At 38.0% G+C, this 21,564-nt stretch overlaps 1 protein-coding gene across 2 annotated transcripts; it reads left to right on the plus strand.

Annotated features, from left to right (window-relative positions):
• The first annotated feature begins 1,688 nt into the window (after positions 1-1,688).
• Positions 1,689-21,564, plus strand: LOC111573158 (solute carrier family 45 member 4-like). Of its 2 annotated transcripts, none has more exons than XM_023277175.3 (14): positions 1,689-1,832; positions 3,558-4,069; positions 4,148-4,432; positions 10,606-10,794; positions 10,875-11,054; positions 12,730-13,385; positions 14,003-14,149; positions 14,819-15,058; positions 15,208-15,327; positions 15,533-15,632; positions 15,749-15,829; positions 16,766-16,896; positions 17,215-17,283; positions 17,529-21,564. In XM_023277175.3, the coding sequence occupies exons 3-14, from the start codon at positions 4,210-4,212 to the stop codon at positions 17,829-17,831; spliced, it is 2,439 nt and encodes an 812-aa protein (XP_023132943.1). In that variant the 5' UTR covers positions 1,689-1,832; positions 3,558-4,069; positions 4,148-4,209; the 3' UTR covers positions 17,832-21,564. The 2 variants fall into 2 exon arrangements, with proteins under 2 accessions (XP_023132943.1, XP_035807292.1); XM_035951399.2 differs by having other exon boundaries at positions 14,006-14,149.

Consider the following 21,564-nt stretch of genomic DNA (forward strand, 5'->3'; position numbering starts at 1 on the left):
TGTTTGAATCATGACCACTTTTTTGCAGCAGAGGGCAACATTGCACTTCATTTTAAAGGTCATCGCATTGAAACACCCAGTGATAAGTTGCTCACCAGGAAGCTGACTAGCTCCTTTGATGAGTGAAAGCTGCTGCTATGTGAATGTTAGGAAAGGGGTTAGAATATTTTCTACTGGCACAAGGTGACTTGTTTTGTTAATTGAGAAAATGGTAGCTTTTTGTTTCATCTGCAATTCTCAGAACCTGTTTTTGCACCTTTGTAGGAAAAAAAGCTGTCACCTTAAATGTATATCGGTGATATTTTTGTGAAAAATAAAAGAGAGAGTGAGAGCTGTAAAAAAGAATGATTTCCTTTGTCTTGTCGTGTAGATGGACACTCTAGAAAAGAAGAGTGGAACTCCTTGTACTATTTAATGATGTTTTGTACTGTGGACCTTGAAAACACTTCGTATGACTTTATAGCCTTTGATTATCTTGTCACCAACCACAGTGTGCAGCACAACACAGTGTTTTATCATCTTTAATCACTTGTTTATGTCATTTCCAGCCAGAAGAAACAGAATATAAATCAAAATTTGGCATTTGAATGAGTAATGTTGGGTTACACTGTGTGAGTTCCACAGAACAGGATACAGAAACTGTCACAGTGCTGTATAAAAACTCCAATTATGTAACAGAATTTGGTGTGTATCAATTTGTAGTGTGATATAACACTATAGGACATAGTAGAAATTACCAGGAACATTTAGAGTAGTCCAGAAACTTTTGGTAAAAATCTGAAAAAATGCATAGATATAGATGAAAAATCATCATTAACATCTCTAACACAAAGGCTTACTGTGATTTGTTGCTTGTTTATGACATTTACAGCCAGAATAAACCTGCAGGTTAAATAAAAATTCACCACAACGCATTAACAATTTTGGGCTTAGCTTTCCTAATTCTAGTATCTTTTATTACATTACAATATTCAGTGTCATTTCCAGTCAGAAGAAACCTATTGGTCAAATAAATAAATAGTATGAATCAAAATTTGGTATTTATATGGATAATTTTGGACTACCTGTGTACGTTTCACTCAGAGGGTACAGAAATTGTCACGGTGCTGTATAAAAACTCCAATTATGTAGCAGAAGTTGTTGTATATCAACATTGACCTTGGATTTTAACTGACTAGAGAACTATTACATCAGCTGTTCTTAGTTTAAAGTATATTTGAACACTCCAAACATGGTAGAAATTACCATTAACATTTAGAGTAGTATAGAAGCTCAAATTTTCGTAGCAATTTATCACCATTTCAAGGGGAATGAATAATTCTGGACATGGCATTTTTCATAAAAATGTGGCAACAAAACACAGAAATAGTTAAAAATCAAGTTTTACTGTGTTTTGTGACTTGTTTATATAATTTCCAGGCAGAAGAAACGTATTGATTCAATAAAAAAATCACTATATTAATAATTATATATATAATATGTTAATAATTTCGGCATATTATTTGTTCCCTTCATTAATGCTAATATATTTCATTACATTACAATATTAAATGTTATTACCACAGATATTAGCTTATTAATTGCTACGTAATGACAAAGGTAGTTTTACTGTACGCTGCTGACGTCACGGCGTCCTCCTGTGGCCCCGCCCCGCTTTGTTACTGTGGAAACCGGTGACATTGATGAGTGTAGTGAAGCAGATGGTCACTAAGTTAGCTGGTGGACGTTAGCTTCTCTTCCAGCCCAAAATTCACACTTTTTATTCCGCTGACACAACGCGGAAGTGGTCGTAAACTTTGTTTGTTTTTAACCACGGCTAAATAAAACCTCAGGTAAGTTCCGTCTTTTTATTTAACTCGCTAACCTCAGCTGCTTGATATATTAGCCGAGCTAGCTTGCTAAGACAAGTCAGGTGTGTTCATACATAAAGACACTTATGTTTATCCCGTATTGTAGCTTCCTCCTCCTCCTAAAATTCTCAATAACACCTTGTTTCTGTGCTGTAGGTCTGTGTGTAGCTCAGGTAACTGAACACCTGAGCTTAACTTAAACATGTTATAACTGGTACAAGACCCTCACGTACTGTACATTCCTGTGAAAAACACAACTACTCCACTTCCAGGAGGCTAAAAGTGCTATATTTATGTGTGTGTGTATTATGATTACATACAGGTTAATGTGTCACTTTGTCAAAACAGCAGAAAACTGCACAACTCTGTTTCACATCACAAGAGTTTAAATATTAACTTATATGTGACCTGACCTTTTAGGATTAGTCTCCTGTATTCACTTCAGGGAAGACAAGAAGAAAGTAAATGTAAAAAATCTCGACAGAAATGGACTTTCTGTTAACTATATTCACTTTAATTATCAAGATAGTAATATACAAACATCCAGCAGCACATATAGATTATCTATGCAGGATCTAAATCAGATAGGAGAACATAAATTGGAAAAAAAAAGGTAAACATAATATTTTCAGTCATATTCAGCGTAGCTTTCGTAAACAGATTAAGAATTATTTTGTTGTTTAGTAAACTGAGTGATTTCAGTAGAGGAAGAGATGAAAACTGAGGGAATAATTCAGCAAATTTCGGTTCCTGAATTAAAATAAAATTGCATATATAATTAATCAAATCAATCAAATATTTAGGAGTGGCATTTGGGTTGTCATAATAAGAGAACATATCTTTAAATTTATAGGAGTTTAAAGATTAAGCAGCTTATAAAAAAGCAAGCTCAGTCCAAAAATTTTGGGATATTTCACACTCAAAGAAGCGGTGAGACATTGTAGGTAAAAGAGATATCAATGTCTTTACAAATTTAAGGTCAAAGCCAGTCCTCTAGGATGAAGTTTTATTTTTCTTTGGAATATTTAACCAATGTGCTTATTACTACAATTTGTTAGCTCAGTTCTATTCAACATTTAACTGTTTATATCCCCCAAATCAAGTCCTGTCTCTTTAGCATCAGATGCGTCTTATCCCAGAGGTGGTTCAGAAGTTCAGTTCTGCACGTTTTAACTGTTAACTCTTACGCAACAGCTGTGGTGTTGTAATAATGTTTTATTTCTCAATGAGGCTTTTGTTCGTGCCTCTGATGTCGGTTTTATGGTTCGAAGGTTATGTTAGAGGTGATGTCACAGAGCGACCTCAGAGAGTTTTATGTATCTCCTTATTGCTCAGTCTTTTTCTTTGTCTTTATTCTTTCATATCATATCTGTCCTCTCTATAAAATGCTATGTGTGATAGCATAAGATTTATATTGAGCTTAAATCTGTTATCAGTAGACTTGTTTGGGGGCGGGGCAGCAGTTTTCCGAAGCCAAAAGAATTTTTGTCTCTGATCATGGGAGCCAACAGCACTAAAATACTGTTACACATGGGAACCTTCTAGTATTTGACCCATGCCCCCATCTTTACAAAAAAAAAATCAGTTTATGAGTCATATCTATCTACATCTGTACACAACACAAAGGCAGGAAAATAAGCTGAGGCAGGCCATGTTTTATCGCCTTTTATAGTCTTGTACAGCTCTCATTGTCTGTTCTTTCTGCAGGTTGCTGTGTGACAGCGACAGTGGGTCTTTGCTGAGGAATTTTCAGATGTTTGGACCAGGTCTTGCTTCAAGTGTACTCGGGTGCATGGAGCTCTTTTGACCCTGACTGTGCAAATACATGGACACATCCTCCAACTCACACTGCAGCAAACATATTCACAGACGTATCCAAGTTCTTTCTGCAGCCACTGGACCTCATAGCACTTTTATCACGCCCTCCTTCCACCTCCTCTGCTCTTCCACGCTCCTCCCCTTTACATACCTACGGAGCTGTGCAGAGGTTTTCAGCTCTTCTTGAGTTTTTTGAACTTGAGGAGGGCAGCAGTGTGGAGTACCGCCCCTCTCCAGCTGAGCTCCTGAACCACGCTGGCTGGTCACACATCAGCATGATGGCCACGAGATTAAATATTCTATTTTTTGGAGGTATTTATCTCACAATCATAGTGATTTCTGCCTCTTCCTCCATCAAACTCCTGCTTGCCAAGTAGCCTTCCAGGATATCTTCTTATGCAGTAAGTAATCAAGATGAAAATCATTCACTTTAGATGTTATATTAGCTTATTCTAGTCAATCTTTGCTTGCATTTGTAGGAAAATAGTGGCAATAAGTCATACACGCTACTATACGACCGCAACCTCTGATTCAGACTGAAATGGGAGGTGAAGCAGAGGAGAAAGAGGCTTCTGGCCTTTTAGAGAGCAGGAAACCAGTAGAAGAAGCAGAGGACAGTGAGAGTGAGAAGGAGGCGGAGGTGGATGGCAGAGGAGTTAGGATCCCTCTGCATCGCTGGGTGATGCACGGAGCCGTGATGTTTGGACGAGAGTTTTGCTACGCCATGGAAACGGCCCTGGTGACGCCTGTGCTGCTGCAGATAGGTAAGACATTCGCACAAACTCCTGCTCTCTTAAAGAGCTGTTCAAGTCATATCACTCTCTGTTACTAGTAAACCCTGTGTAACCTGTAAAAATGACTTTGTGAAGCGTTTGGGACAAAGATGTGATCAAAACATGTGCTACACTAACCTGTACAAACAGTTAAAATGAGTAAGTGCCACTGCTGAGCAGACATACCAGACTAAATATACATTCCCTGGTTTGTTTAGAGATAGACCCCTGCCACTTAACCCTTTCATTGGCTGATCTCCCATAGCTTCTATGTACTGCTGTACAATTATTGTCATAATTAATATTTGTTTCCCTGAAATATTGCATGAAAATCCTCAAATAGTGGATGGATGGTGTCGTCTGTGGAATATCTGTTAAAAACTTTTATTTAACAAGAATCATAAAGGTACAAATATGTAGAATCGGATCAGTGTTGAGGCCAAAATATTGTTTGTGCCAAAAAGAATTATCACCAATGCAGTCCTGTCATATTACATTCACAACACTGACATAAGACCAATATAACATTGATCTTTGACCATCAATGACCTCTGAATTGTACTTTTATTAAGCTGTCTGTTGTATTCATACCTTGTTTTCTCAATATTTTATTCATTTTTAAGAGTAATTGAAATCAATTATATATCTTCTTTGACTAAATTCTATTTATGATAAAGTTAGTTTATAAACAAAATACTTACCATAAAAGTAAACTGTTGATGCATGATGCCCACTAGACTGTACGGCTCTGCATATCTCATAAAGCAATACTGAAAAATAAATCCTATCAGACGTGTTTAAAATCTGGTTTGGGAGGACAAAAACTTTGACAAAAATTCTTACACAGCTTTTATTTATCCATGTTTCCAAGCTCATGTTGACACTGGCTGTAATGTGTAACCTGTTTCTGTGTTTTCTGTCAGGTATCTTAATGCTATCTTTTCAATGCAGTTCATTTTAGTTTTCTTGGTATAGCGTCAAATCATAACATACAGTGAGTCATCTCAGAGGTCATGGCTTTACAACTGGGACTGTTTCATTTCAGTCAATATGGATAATTATTATAGTTTAACCACCTTACTTTGAATTTAGCACTTTAGCCGATTTTTCAACCTACACAGGTAGCAGTTTTGATGTTTTTGCAACAATGAAAAGCACAGAAATGTGTCAGGTGGCCTAGTCCACCTCAGGAGACCTACATGGAAGCCACAAGGAAACCAGAGAGGATGACAGGGCATAAGTGAACCGGACTTTGCATTTTTTTGGCACGTTTTTGTGAAACTATCAAACGTTCCATCGAACAATATTCTTATTGCTACTGATAGAAGGTCGACCACTGGTACATATCACTGTTGTTTTACAGCCCAGGCCTATGTACTTACAATATTACTGAAAGAAATCCAACAGTTGCTGTCTGAGCAGCATGTGACAAAAAATGGGGATGAAAAACTCCCTTTTAACATGAAGAAATCCCTGGCAGAACTTGACTAGATGAGCACTGAGGAGTAACAAAACAATACATGATGCAGCTCTGTACTCAAAGATACCTACAGAAAGGTAGAGCGAGTAAAAAGTCACTGTATACACATGTGAATGTATGGAGAGTCATTTGTGGCACCTGGTTAGCATGAAGAAATTGGAAGACCCACATTACCCAGATTCACCTAAGAGTATGTTGTTGTTGATTAACTTTCTATATTGGAATAGTTACCCAAAGAACACCGGTCTAAAGTACAGTAGCAGCAGTACTCAGGTAACCATTTGCATGAACTAAGCAACACCCACTGATTTCCCATCCTGCACCTCTGTGCCATGTAGCCACCAGGGAGCTATGCAGTCAAATGTCAAGTTTGCCATCATAGCAGAAATGGAACAAAGGCATTTTTCCCAGCTAGGTATGACAAGAATGTCCAACACAGCACATTTCAGTCTCACTGTCCCTGTTAACAAAGATCATGTTTTAAAAACTTTCAACTATTCAGGGTGTTTTCTAAAGATTTCCTAAGCACCTGACTGTGTTTTGTTATCCCACCAGTAGTCTCAGTTTGTTAAATTTGTGATTTAATTTATCAATAGCTGTATGTCTCAAAGCAGAATGAGTTGTCTTATTTTCACAAGATAAAATAAGATAAGCTGATAATCCCAAAGTGGGGAAATTTGCAGTGTTACAGCAGCAAAGATAGTGGAAACACTTAAGGAGAGTAGTTCAAAAATAAGAAATAAACCAAAATAAACCAAGATAGACATAAGTACTAACTATAGAAATAACAGTATTGCACATGCCAGTGGTATTGCACTGATTCTTTCATGAATGGAAATGATGACATAAGTATAAATATTACTCAGATTATTATCTGTATTGCACAGATTTTATGTAAATAGAAAGATATCTATGTGGCATATATTCTAGTATATGTAAAAATATAGCTTTTTCACAAGGGAATTGAAAGTTCAGAATATTCATCAACTCATTCATCACATGCCTATTGTCCAGGGCAAGAGAAACAGAGGGTAAATTATCTCCCATATAATAATGAATATCGTCAGCATATGACTTTTTACGCAGAGTTATTTGTCTAAAATAGTTGAACAGAAGCTGTGACAATTTTTTGTTTCGGATAAATCATATAGATATCCATATGTTGTACATTTCCTAGATTCAGTGTTGATAAACTGTGTGACACCACCACTTTCAGAAACATTAACATGTTGAGCCTGAATGAAATCAGTTACTTATAGAGTGTGAACAGTTGACACATTAGCTCGGTGTTTTCTTTTGCTGCTGCCAATGCTTTTGAAAAACGCAATACATGCAACACAGTTCATCTGTAGGTCAGGACAGGGCAGTAGTCTTGTATTCACCTTTCTTATTGCCAAATAAATCTTTATATAGTTTGTTGAGTTGTCCAGAGCTCCTCCAGCTTGACCTGACATTTATTATCTTATTTGGATCTTCTGTAAACAGGTAGATGTAATTTTAAGATGGTGTTAGAGGGACACAAACATATTTACACTTCTGGACACTGACCTGAAGCCCTTTTAGGCCGGTAAATTCAGTGAAAATTGAGATTATAAGGGAGTCAAAGCTATGCAAGACAGGAGATTAGAGTTAATTTTTTGTTTGTTATGAGTATTGTCACACAATTACTCAAAGATGAATCTCGATCGTGTTTTTTGGGTCAAACAATCAATTTATGTTTGTTTCCCCCATTATGGTATCTTTTTTCTTCTTTTTTTTCTACTGTGGTATAAAGTCTTGCACCTCTATGGAAATAGCACAATCATAGAGAATATTCAGAAAATGTCCTTTCTGCAAGTTAGGCCAAAAATAATTTTAAAAAGACTGAATAAAAGTTGAATTTCTCCAATAATTTATTTTACAAAAATATAAAAAAACTTGGGGTCACACATAAATGTTACCAATACTTACCAAAAATGGTGGCTTCATATATTGCTTTGATTTTTAATTGTGTTTTGTATAATTGTTATGTCCATACTTGTCTCTTTTCCGCTCTGTGTAAGCACTTGCTGTAGTTCAACTGAAACATCTCTGAATTTTTGTCACGTGACTGTTGAAGTCACTAATGGCTCTCAGTAGTTTTGAGAAGCACAGAATTTAAATTTTTTCACAGAATCTGGTGCAAATGGTATGTTTTTGGCGAATTTTTCCATGAAAATAAAGTGATTTCAATTAAATATCATAGTTTTAAGCTTTTATTTGGTTCATTTTCTTGACAAAACGACACGTCACACAGGATCAGTTGACGAACCATCGGAAAGTTGAAATTCTGACATTTCTTTCAGTTTTTGAATCCGATTGACTATGATATTAACGTTTAAGATTGTCTGCTCATAGAAAACTCTGCTGCATATTTAGTCAATCACTTCCTAAATTGTCAGCCAGGCACAGGACAGCACTGGTTTTTGTAATTCCTGCTCTGTGGAATGCCCAACTTTTTGAAAACTTGCAATAAAACAACGCCCTTTTTACTCATCTTGGAGAGCGGCTCAGCAACATGAAATCAAATGTGACTGTCTGAGGAGAAATGTTTGACTCATGTTTAAACAACCAACAGCTAGAAGCGTGACTAAGCACTGACGCTTGACAACATTAAACTGAAGGAGAAAGTTTGACCAGCTTTTCCTTCTTGCAACACGAACCACCCTCATGACTGGGCCCTACTTGAGCTTAAGGCTACCTTATGGACTCGTTTGGATGTTTACGTACGTTACTACTAATCAGAACGCGCTGTGTGTGTTCTTTAGCTCAAACAAACAAGCTGAATGCACTTCCTTCCTTACTGCACGTGCTCCAGGCAAACCCACTGATAAAAAGAAAACCCTTTAAGCCTCACTGCTAGAAAGAATGAGTGACAGACAGAGAGTGAGATATTTTCCTGCTGTGAGAAAGTCATGTTCTCTTCTGTTGACTTAAGGGAGCAGGAAGGCAGGAGCAGAGCTATGCAGTAACATGTTGTTCCCATGAGAACAGACTAACTGGCAGAAATTTTTCAATTAAAACTACAAGTTCACTTCTTCCTCAGGGGTAGAAAAATCAGAGATTATCTTCCAGCAGGAGGCAACTGATTTACTGCCTAAATTGCCACACCACTGTTTCTGAAATGCCTTTAAAGCTTGTAACAGGAGCAACTAGAGGCGATTTCACCACTTTCCTGCCTGGTTGGTGCATATTTTTGTCTTTGTTGTTGTAACCGGCCACCGTATTTATCTGAAATATTTTGTAGAGTCATCGCTTCAGGAAATGCACCAGTGGGTCCTTAGCTGTGCATTGATATGCATGAGCTGTCATCTGCTATGCTTCTGTAAACAGTGGGACATTTTTATGTAGTGAGAAAGTAAAAACTGCTTCTCTGCATTTATGTACAGCAGTGTAGTGATCCTGGCAAGTTCCTGCTTGACAAACGTGTAAAAAATGGGTGGCTGAACTCAAAGCAGAGCCTGGATGATGAGTAATTTGTTACAGAAAATGTTGAAGCTCATACGTTTTGCAGTCCGAGTTAACCCTCTGAACCCCAAAATCCACTGACAGTTTTAAAAGGCACGTTTTCTGTTTACAAAGTTGCCAAAATTAGGCCATTTTTCAGAGCAAGATATTGTAAAAGTAGAAAAAAAAAATCATACATGTGACAAAAATGAAGGGGCTTTCCAGATGAACCGCAGACTAAAAGAGATTGAAAGCAAAGTAAAATATGCTTCATCAGTAAAGTAAATGTAGCATGGCTCATAAACAGTAAACAGAGGAGCAAGTTGTTGGATGGTGACACATATCTCCAGAGTTGCTGTGAAGTGTAGAGTTTAAAATGCAAGTTTGTTAAGATGCAGAACTGTAAAAACCTAGCTATTTGACTACCTGAGCAAAAAACTAATAGTGGAGCATTCTGTTTCCCATTTTTGCACTTGATTCACAAAGCAATCCTAGGTCTACTTGCACATTATTTACATGACTACATTTCTAGAACCCACAGCAATTACTGTTTATGTTCCAATGGCTTGTACTTATTAAACGTCCCAAAGGTTCATTCTGAATTTGGGAAACACTGTTTTAAGTACTCTGCACCTGTTGCCTGGAACTCACTGCAGAAGACACTGAATCTGAAGGAATTCATCACCATTGGAACTTTAGAAAACCATATGAAAGATCTTGCAGCAGCTACTTTTCACACTTCTTGTTTTAACGTAAATTATTAATCCTGTGCTTTAATCTAGCATGCATTTTATTTATTGTGTTGAGCGAGTTGGTGTTGTCTGTTTTTAATTGTTACAGTTTTAATGTTTCTCAGGCTGCTGTCTTGGCCAGGCTTCCCTTGAAAAAGTGGTCCTTGTATCTCAACGGGACCGACCTGGTTAAATAAAGGCTTTAAAAATAAAATTCTTTAGAGGAGCAAACAAAACACTTTCAGTCATATTTCCTGTTACTCTTTTATTTCATGTAACTGTAACTGTTGAATAAATGCTAACAAGGGCGCACCGTTGTGAAAACACAGACAATTAAACAATAGCACAAGAGAACTTGATGTAATGATGTAGAATATTATCTGACAATGTGGTCAACAGGAAAACTGAGTGTTTCATAAAAATACAATTTATAAATGAGGTTTCTGGTCTGATACAGTGTGTTTGAGTAAATCTCGTGTCTTTTCTAGGTCTTCCTGAGCAGTATTACAGTTTAACTTGGTTCCTCAGTCCCATCCTGGGTCTCCTCTTCACGCCTCTGATTGGCTCAGCCAGCGATCGCTGCACTCTGAGATGGGGCCGAAGACGACCGTTCATTCTGGCTCTTTGTGTAGGCGTGCTGCTGGGTGTGGCGCTGTTTTTAAACGGATCATTAATAGGTGAGGTTTCAAAGGAGATTACCACTTGCACATCATAATTTTATAGTTTATTCCAATCTGTGTATGTGGTGTTCTTTCAGGCCTTTCCATCGGCGACAGCCCCAACAGGCAGCCAATAGGCATCATTCTTACTGTAGTGGGTGTGGTGGTGCTGGACTTCTGTGCTGACGCCTCTGAGGGACCAATCAGGGCTTACCTACTGGATGTTGCTGACACTGAGGAGCAGGATATGGCCTTGAACATTCATGCCTTCTCTGCAGGTAAGACAAGCACCCACATGCAGACTGTCCTCATAGAAATTTAAGCTATTCATGAAAGCACAAGTAAGTGGTGCACAGGGCTTCAAAACCCATAGTGTTTTTCTCAGAATGTGAACTTGAAGAATGTTTCTAACATGTAGACAGTACGGTGTAAGAAATTTGTGTTCCTCCTTCTGGTTGTCTTTATTTCTTAGTAAAATAATGATGCGTATCTGTGTCTGTCTATGGCATCATTATTGTAGCAATATAAACTACAAATGTATGTGGAAAGTATGCATATATTAATATTTAAAAGAATCTTTAAATGTGCATATGAACAGACACATCAGAAATAAGTCACAAGTACACCCATGTGCAATATCTTTTAAATGTCAAATGATTTGAAATTGTACCACACTTCAGTAGTAACATTATTTTTAAGTTGAACGGTAGGTGTTTGCTCTCATGTAAAATTTAAATGGAGCAGTTCAGATGTACTATAGTAAAAATGCTGGTCCCAGAGTTGAGACTCAAAGCAGCAAAAGTAAGAATTTAGATTCTTATCTTTTATATGTTTATTTACGTTTAGAAAATCTTGTGTGATTTTACTGCTTTTGGTGGTTCTCCTGCAGACTGGGAGTCATTTCGTCAGCAAGCATTTTGGCGTATGCACAGACGTTCATGGTTCCATTTATAAATGTCATCTCCCCAACACATTTGGCTCTCATGCAGCCTCATATCTGTCAGGACTATGCATCCACTGTGGTAGTCCTGGTCAGGTTCACACCAAACATGCTGGACTCCATCTGAGCCCAACAAATTTATCTCAGCCTCATCTGACCAAAGAATGTGCTCCCAATATTTATCAGGCTTCTTTTTATGTTCTAAAGCAAAGTTGAATCTTGCAGTTGCAGACAGCTTCCGATCTGAAGCACTTTTAGTTGGATTATTAGATTTTTCATTGCTCAGTGATCTTCCTCGATCCTTCTCCTTCTTTGTGAAGTCTCAGATTTTTCAGTTCCTCTGGCAATTAATTGCCATAATGAGGTGAAAAACTGAGAACATTTTATTAACTTTATGTGTTTATGGATTAGCAACCACTTTTTTGCATTCAGTTTGTACTTTGGGGTCTGTATTGTGAACTTAGTCTTTCTAAAACACTTGTTTCTGATTGTACATGAGAGGAAATACTGCATTTATTGAGAGGTCATATATTCACCCTATAATATTTCATAACTAGAAAAGCACTCAGAGAGTGCAGTACTCTGCCAAGGCTGCTCATTTCCAATGGATGAAGTCTTTAAAAAATTCATGGTTCCAGACTATAAGCCGCATCACTACCAAAATCTAATCAGTTGGTCCTTGTGTCATGTCTTCCCTGAAAATTCCATCCAAATCCGTTAATCCGTTTTTGAGATTTGTTGCTAACAGACAGACAGACAGAGAAACCAACGCTGATCGTCACTCCTTAGCAGAGTAATAATATTTTGTGTCGCATGGAGTCAATTAACAGACTTAGCTGTGGTGGAAATTAAGATTTATCTATTTGTGCATCTGTTGATGCTAAATACTTAAAGATTTTACTCATAATTGCGTTCAGTTTTGTAGTTTTTCTTCTCACCTACAAATCACGTTACACAAATCTCCTCACACATTTATAAATGCTAAAATCACTCACTTATACTTGTCTTTCTAGGACTCGGTGGAGCAGTTGGATACATGTTGGGTGGTCTGGACTGGACCGGCTCGGCTCTGGGCCAAGCATTCAAATCACAGGAGCAGGTCCTCTTCCTCTTCGCAGGCATCATCTTCATCATCTCCGTCACGCTGCACATGCTCAGTATCCCCGAGCAACCGTTCACTCCATCCAGTCTGCTGAAGGACACAGGAAGTGGTGAATCCACCAGCCAGCTGTCTTTGAGTCCAGTTGACCAAACGCCACCTTTACTGGATGTGATCGCTGAGGAGGACGCTTCTGTTCAACTGGACAAAGAGGGAGATCCAGAGGAAGGAGATATGGATTTCCTCACTGTGGAGCGAGTGCGGAGTAAAAGCGATTCAGTCTTGGCAATGCCAGACGCTACGATTAAGCTGGATCCTGACCTCCACCCAGACACGCAGCTGTTCTTGCCAGAGATGCACTTTCTACCAGAAACGCAGGAAGAGTTAGAGGATGCTTTCAAGCCATCAGACCAGAGTGTTGAATCTTCCCCTCCTCCTGATGGACCACCTCCTCTTAGTGATGGGACGGTGGTCTTAAAGGGCATAAATCCAGATCTTCCTGAACTTAATCATCAAACAAACAGTCAGCTTCAGATCGGCTGTGGCTCAGAGGACTCACATCTGAAACAGGTGAAACAAACTGCCACAGTGAAGGCCAGTTTGTGACTTATTCAGACTTTGAACAGAAATAAACACTTGGATGTGACTTTGTTTAGTTAGTAATTCTTCCTGAGGAGCGCTGAACACAGTAGGTATAGCATGTAGCACAGGATTTCTAGAAAATTTTGAATTTGGCTCCACTGACTGAAACCATGTACAAATAAAAGTGCAGCAAACTTTGGTTACTTCAATTCCACCTGATTTATGATGAATTTTAAAGGAGTAAAGGATGTAGAATTTCCTCGTAATGCATCTCCTCACCATTGGTTCACCTGGCAAATGACATACTTGCAAATGTTGGGATGCATGCAGATATCAGCAGTGCAGACTTGGGTGAAAAACTAAATTCATCCCCTCGTGGACATGCAGAAAACATAAATTGTCCATTATAGATACTGTTCCTTGTATTGGCATGAAATCCTTTTAAGAATCTCAAACACTGTGTCGCCAAATGCTTTAAATATAACTATCAACAAGTTATTTGATGTGATTATTTCCCCGTTTTCATTGAGTGATATGTAGAACCCTTAAAAGACAGAAAACCTCAGTTCTGTAGCTTCAGTTTCCATTTGTGTCTTGTTTCCCAGCAGGCCAAGTCTGCCAACGGTGCCAGTTCTCGCCTGTCGTCTTCTGACCACCCCGGTGTAATTAAAAGTCACGTCCCCTCCAAGCTGGCGAGCCGAACCTCCAATCCTTCAGTTTCATCAAGACACTCACACACCTTCTACAGACAGGTACAGTTTCACTTAAAATTAGCTTCTGTAGTAGTTAAAAATATGTGATTGCTGCCATAGTTTATTTTGCAAATGGAAAAAGGCTGATGTTGGTCTGAGAATCATTCATTTAGTTGTAATTCAAAAATATTTGTTCTTTGTTTTGAAAGCCCAAAATGATTAAAAAAAACTGTTCAGGTGCCATAACCAATCAAACATGTTTTATTTTTGTTTTTTTAATTTTAAACCAACAACAACACTGTATACGGTATTGTTTTTGTTTACAACGGATGCTCCATTTTTGGATTTTGCAAATTCCGTTTTTCATGTCTCACTTGGGACAGACATCAGAATAGTCAAGAGGATAAAATGGCAATTTTTTCAAACTAGAAAATTGTGAGAGTGTGGATCTTTACCACATTACAATATAGGAATTTGCAAAAAAACTAAATTTGAGTGTTTTTCACTTTTTTTGACTTTGAGAACATAAAGAAGCAGACCATGTGATGTCTGTTGTTTTTTCCCAAACACCTAAAGAAATTCCCACCTAGCAGAAATGCACCATGCTTGTCATGTTTTTAATGTGACACCTCAAACTGTTTTTGAAACAAAGAACAGAGTTAGTTTTTCTCATTTTTGTGCTACAAATGAAATACAGATTGTCCAGTGATTCCTGTTTCTTCTCTCCAGCCCTCCTTTACGTTTTCATATTACGGTCGAGTGGGATCACAGCGATATCGGCTGCGACATACAGGACTTCACAGCCCTCGGCCGATCACCGCCTCCCGCAGTCTGGATGATCTGAGCGGCATCCTGCTGCGAACAGACAGACGACAGTTGCAGCTGTCGGCCAGCAGTCTGTCATCTGAGGCCTCCAGCGTTGCAGACAGGGGGACGACTGTGAGACTTCTTTGGCTGTCCATGCTGAAGGTGAAGAAAATGAAAATTATTACTCTTATTTTAAGACTGCTATGGATCAAATTCACTACATTTAGTCTAAACTAACAAAGTGGCCTTTTGATGAATCCCTTCTTTGTGTTCTCCTGCTCGTCTGACTTGCTGTGTTTATTCCAACACAGATGCCGCGGCAGCTCTGGAGATTATGTATCTGTCACCTCCTCACATGGTTCTCCATCATAGCTGAAGCTGTGTTTTACACCGATTTCATGGGGCAGGTCATTTTCAACGGAGACCCCACGGTACAGGCACACACTCACCATCTGCTCTAACCGACTTCATTTAGCATTTTCTATACCATGAGAATCACATATTAGAGGAAGCTTAAACTCAGCATGATGCACGCTGTAATTTATGGATGTACACAATAAAATGACAGTTATTCAGTCTGTTTGTCAAGTCAAGTGTACAGTTATATTGCTACAATTATTCTGCTTTTTTTTAAAGGCACCAACAAATTCCACAGAGCTGCAGAATTATCACAAAGGAGTTCAGATGGGCTGCTGGGGGCTGGTGGTCTACGCTGCTACTGCTGCCGTCGGTTCTGGTAAAACACAAACATCTTTTAGACTTTTTGATTAGGTTACAGCCCTTTACACACAAAACAAGTGGTGAGTGATACAGTAGAGCATCTCCAGTAACTGATCATTTCTCTCCACCCAGCCATACTTCAAAAGTATCTGGATAATTTCGATCTGAGCATTAAGGTCATCTACATCGTTGGAACTCTGGGATTCTCAATAGGTCAGTAGACACACAAGTGCAGTGGATGTGTGAGCAGTTGTGTAGTCTCAGTGGCAAAACGTTTTAACATTTAATAGCGACACTGAATATGTATCGCAGATATCTGGAATTCTCTTCTTCAGAGTCAAAAAGAACATTTTAGATATCCACATAATCATTCTTAGAGAGCAAATTACATCACTTTTACCATTCATCTTCATGGGATTTCTCATTACAGATGTCGACTGTTCAGCTGCAGACATCCAAAATCTACAGCTGAATACTGGCTGGTTTAAGATATCTACAGTTTATTTCTAACTTATTTCTGACACCTATGCTTCCTCTCAGTTAAAGTGACCTACACTGTCCTTTTTAGATTATTAAAATTAGGTTTTAACTTCCCAAAATGTCATTGTAGATCCTTTTGCTCTTGAACTGAAATTCTGCGTAGTCAAAATGCAATTACAGATATCTTGATTTAGACTTTCGATGAGATAAAATGACGTTGGGGATTTCTGTAGTTACGTCAGAAGCAAGTGGGAGGGGGCTTTGTATTTCAAACATACCACGGCACTGCAACTGCAACAGCATATTACCATAATGTCAGAGCAGCCTGAGGCCGAAGTTTTTAGTAAATTTCGACCACAAGTCTCTGATGAACGAAGCTCTCGTTCTGTTCAAACCCCTCGCTGATGAGCTCTTTCTATTTCCCAGCATTTCCTAATATTATCTCCCCCGGGAGCCACCTCTACTATTGCTGACGCTGTTGAAATGCTTTGCTGGACCGATGTGTGTGTAATAATGACTCGTCAAAATGACATCGTTCATATCAATATTTTTCAATCCTGATAATCAGTCAAGCTATTAAATGTTAGAATTACTTGTCATTGGTATGCAGATGAAGAAAAATTGCATTTTTTAAACATTATTTATGGCCTCCTTTCTCTTTTATTTTAGGAACTGCAGTCATGGCAGTCTTTCCTAATGTTTATGTTGCCATGGTGATGATCAGTACCATGGGCGTCATCTCCATGAGCATGTCCTACTGTCCCTATGCATTACTGGGACAGTACCATGAAATCAAAGAGGTATGACCATGCAAACACAAACAAACAGAAAGAAGACATATTTTAGTTTCAACGTATAATCAGGCATAGGCAGGCACATTAATAAAAACTTGAAATGACTTGAAATTAGACAAAGCTTTGAATAGTTCAGCCACGTGATTACAGCTGAGCGATTTTCAAGTTTTGTCTACTGAAACATTTTCTGGTGGTGCTCTTGCTGCACACATTTGTCTTTAGCTTCTGCTTTAACAAAAATTTTGCCTTGTTCAAGATAAAAATCATATAGAAGCGTTAAGAAGGACAATGTGCAAATGAAATTTCTCTCGTTCTTCCCCTCAGTACATTAACCACAGTCCAGAAAACACTCGCAGAGGTTTTGGTATTGACTGTGCTATCTTATCGTGCCAGGTGAGTTTTCACACGTTTTTCACTTCATAGGGCCGAAGTGAAATCTGTTGTTCACTCTCCACTTAAACTGACCCAGTTGTAATTGTCCATCTTGCAAATACAATGAGCAACATCCAAACAGGAGACAGCAATTCTCTGTTTTCTTTCAGTGGATTAACCGACAGCATGGTTTATCTTGTGGGCTATAATAATTTGTGTTGTTAAATATTATGTGAATACTGTGAGTATTTCTGCTCTATTTCCAGGTTTATATCAGCCAGATTCTGGTTGCATCGGCGCTTGGGTCTGTGGTCGATGCAGTTGACAGCGTACGTGTCATTCCAATCGTGGCCTCTGGGGGCTCCTTCCTCGGCTTCCTTACCGCCTGTTTCCTCGTCATTTATCCGGATGTGGAGCCCAGCAGCAGCTCAGAGCAGGACCAGGACTTGGTGGATTTACCTGGAGAGGAGGACCGCACCGGTGAAAGGACTAGTCACCAAAGACTGGCTCTGCTGAACCTCACAGACAGGGATAGCTTGAAGAGAACAGAGAATCAATCTGTTGCCTGAGAATTAAGCAAAGACAGTATATAAAAAAATGGCCACTGGTTTGTAGGCTTCTGTTCTGAAGCCTCAAGTCTGGCAATTTGCTGTTTTTGAAACCGATGGATGGATCTGAATGAGAACTCAAGGCCTTCCCAACATTATCCTCTATTTTCCTCGAAGTGGGACCATAATTTTCAAAATGAACATCATGCTGTATTCAAACGATCTTGAAACTAGCGATTGAGGCTATAAACGCTTCGAAAAAGTGTTTACTGAGGTAACAAATCGAGTGAGAGCTAAGCTAAATTTCTCATAGACTTCTATACAATCAGGCTTCTTTTTGCAACCAGGGGAGTCGCCCCCTGCTGGCTGAATGCAGGTTTAAGGCACTTCAACACTGGCTTCACTTTGCAAACCTATGGTGTGCACCTATAATTCAGATACAATCTTTCCCATTAATATAAAAACAATAGTAAGCAAAAGCCCTCAGCACAAATGTACAAATCTGATGGTTTGTAACAGTTCTGATGGCGCAAAGAGGGAAAATATGGCAGAAAATTTGCGTCCTGTCGGTTTTGGGCTGTTCTGCCTGTCCTATTACTACCTCATCTCTAATGTAAATAGATGTTTAGATTGTTATATATCTAGAAGTAAGCCAGTAAAACACAAAAAGTCACATGACTGTGGTCAGGTTGAAGAGGAAAATCCACGGTGCCAAAATCTAATAAAGGCATCTGTTGGTAGAGGGCACAAAAGTTTAAAAAGCCTTCATTCAGATGGCTGCTTTTTAATGAGACTCTAAAAACATAAACAGCACTTATTCATGTTAAAATAAAGTTGGGATATAATCCATGTGCAGCGGCACAAACTGCCTTCTTTGAGGGTTTAATCCACCGTGTACAGAATTCTGCTTTAGTGGATGCAGGATGATCGCTAACACCTGGAAACAAACTTCCAAGTGAAAAATGTACAATATGACCACTAGATGGCTCTACACAGCACAAAAAAGTAGAAAAACTATAATAATGATAATAAAAAGTATAGAATATTTAACTATTTACAGCATCAGATGCAAAAAAAAGACTGAAATCAGTCTATTTAGTGTATTAGTGTATTTTATGTATAAAATGTTTCTTCCTACAATAATAATTTCAGACAATCACTGCCCTGACTACTTTTTTTAGTGCTTTCTAAACATTCAATCATGAGGCTATGTATATACTATATAGTTATTATATAGAAAGTAATTTAGTTCAAACTACTGATGCAAACAAAGCCTTTATTTAAACATAAATGGAACCACACAGAGCACTTTTCTTTCACACTGACAATCATTATGCTGTAAAAGTGTTACCTCTGCATTTCGTGTAGGCTGAATACGTGTAAATATTCATGTCAGATTCTTAGAGGAATGCCTTGACATTGTATTTTTATATTTAAAATACCAGGGAATGCCAAAATTACCTGTAAAACCTTTTTAATTCAGTGTAAACTGATAGAAAACAGCTTTTATGACACTGAAACCTGTTACATAACAAGCTAGTGTGCAGTTAGAAGTGTACTTTTGTGATTTTATTCCTTGCCTGTATGATATCAGGACAATACTGAATGCCAGATTCTTCTTTTATGATACACAGTAGAACATTTTTAACATAATGTAGGTAAAAACAAAAAGCCAGCACACTGTATTTTTGGCACTAAATTGATTGATTTTATTCAAATTCTGTCTAAATGAAGACACATTCTGAATTGGAAATGCTGTGAAATTACACTATAAATGGTGGTTCTCAAATTTTAACTGAATATATTTTGGAAATTTTCATTTTAAATACATCATGACACATTTGTCATATCAAGTTTAAAAAAAACCCTCCATGATTAGTAAAGGGATTTGTTTTGTGCTTTATATTGATACCAGAATGACCCATTGCGCATCTACTTTATTGTGCCATTATTGTGATCATTTATTGGCTGTAAGTCTTTGTCCCCTTGTACAGAAACAATAAGTAAGATCATTATATCTTCTGCCAGATTTCAGTTTACCTCAAGATAACAAACATGACAGCTTGCAGAGATTCAGTTAAGAATTATTGCAAAAACTGAGCAGTAGATGACTTTTTAGCTCATGTGTTGATGATATCACAAACATAGTAAAGTTACAGACTTGAACTGAATAGCCGAGTCTCTCCTCTGTGAAGATTCATCTTCAGAAGAACTTTATCAGTTTCATGAAAGTTCTAAAGTTGGTATAAATTCCCAGAACAGCCTTCAGCTCACTTATAAGACTAGTGTAAGTGGTAGTTCCATATTTGTGTAGATTTTTAGTGATCAAGATCATGTAATAGTGCTTCAGCGGAGGGAAATTGGACTTTTTTGGGGGGTTCTTTTTTTTGGTTTGGTTCTTGGACAGACCCAGAAGTGCATCTTAAGGATTCTAAAAGATAAGAAATACTCCTTTGAGGACTGAAATGTCCACATTCTGGACAGAGGACACATTTTCGAGGGTTTTAAGGGGAGTTAAGGAAGCCATTTGTGTTAAATTGGAACTGCCATGTCTAAGCAGAGTATTGACACTATAACACCACTTACCAGGTACTTACAATGCAGTCCTGAAATACCTCAACAGGCCATTTCAGAAACATTCACATCTAGAGACATGTGAGCTGGGGTTTAAAATACACATCTGGAACTCTACATCAGTCACTTAGAACTGAAGAAGACTCTCAGATGAAGGTTAAACATCTGCAAGAACCCGAAAGAGAAGTCCAGTTGCCTTCCACTGAAGCGCTTAGGAAGAAAATATGGAGTGTAAATGTTGTATGGTTGAGACTCTTCCAAAAAAAAAACCCTATAATGCTGCATAATGAATGGTAGTTAGGACCATTTCTATGCAAGACCAACATCTGATCTATGCAAAATGAACCTTCTGAGCCTCCCTAAAGAGCAGTTGAACTCAGTGGAGACACTGCCAGAAATGAAAACAGTTGAATGAAATGACTTTTATGGAATGACTTCTATTATCAGTGCACCATTTACAGACTTCTTTACTCTGTTTATGGGTATTTGTGCAGCACCAGCAGTATTCATTGGGACCTTTTGCACAGTTTCAAGACTTCCACAACCTGTTTTACAAGTACTACAAAGAGAACATTCCTTGTTTCATGAAACTTTGCATCTGACATTAAAAGGAGAGTGAGAAAATCTGCACAAAATGATAGAAATAATCACTACTTTCCCCACATAATGCAAAGATTCTGCTAGTGTGACATGACGAGTGTGTCTGCTGTTTTTCTTTCATAGCACTTTTGACTACAGGTTTGGGTACATTGTTTTGTTAGCATTAATTTAGCTTTTTCAACCAATATTAGGTAGTAATCTTTTTAATTACATGATGAAAAGTTGTTGTAAATCAAAATAAATCATTTTTTTTTCTATCTTATTGCTCTTGTTCACCTCATTGGACAGTTTAACTTGTTTCAGAGATGTTTCCATCTCATCAAGAAGCTTTTCTCTGGGAAACATTCCCTTTTTACTGCCAAACTATTGTGCTGGTGTAGTGAAATAATCTTGATTTTTTTTCCAAATGTTTTAATAATCATATTCTGTGTCTTGGTTTGACCTGGTGTGTGTGTGTGTTTTTTTAAAGACTTATTTCTGGTTCTTTTTGCTGCTGTACAGATTTTTGTAAAATGACCACAAGGTATTTTTGTACCATTTATTTGAAAAAAAAAAGATTAAATAATGCACCTTTATTTGA

Source organism: Amphiprion ocellaris, chromosome 9 (genome assembly GCF_022539595.1).
Source record: "Amphiprion ocellaris isolate individual 3 ecotype Okinawa chromosome 9, ASM2253959v1, whole genome shotgun sequence".
Classification (NCBI taxonomy): domain Eukaryota; kingdom Metazoa; phylum Chordata; class Actinopteri; family Pomacentridae; genus Amphiprion; species Amphiprion ocellaris.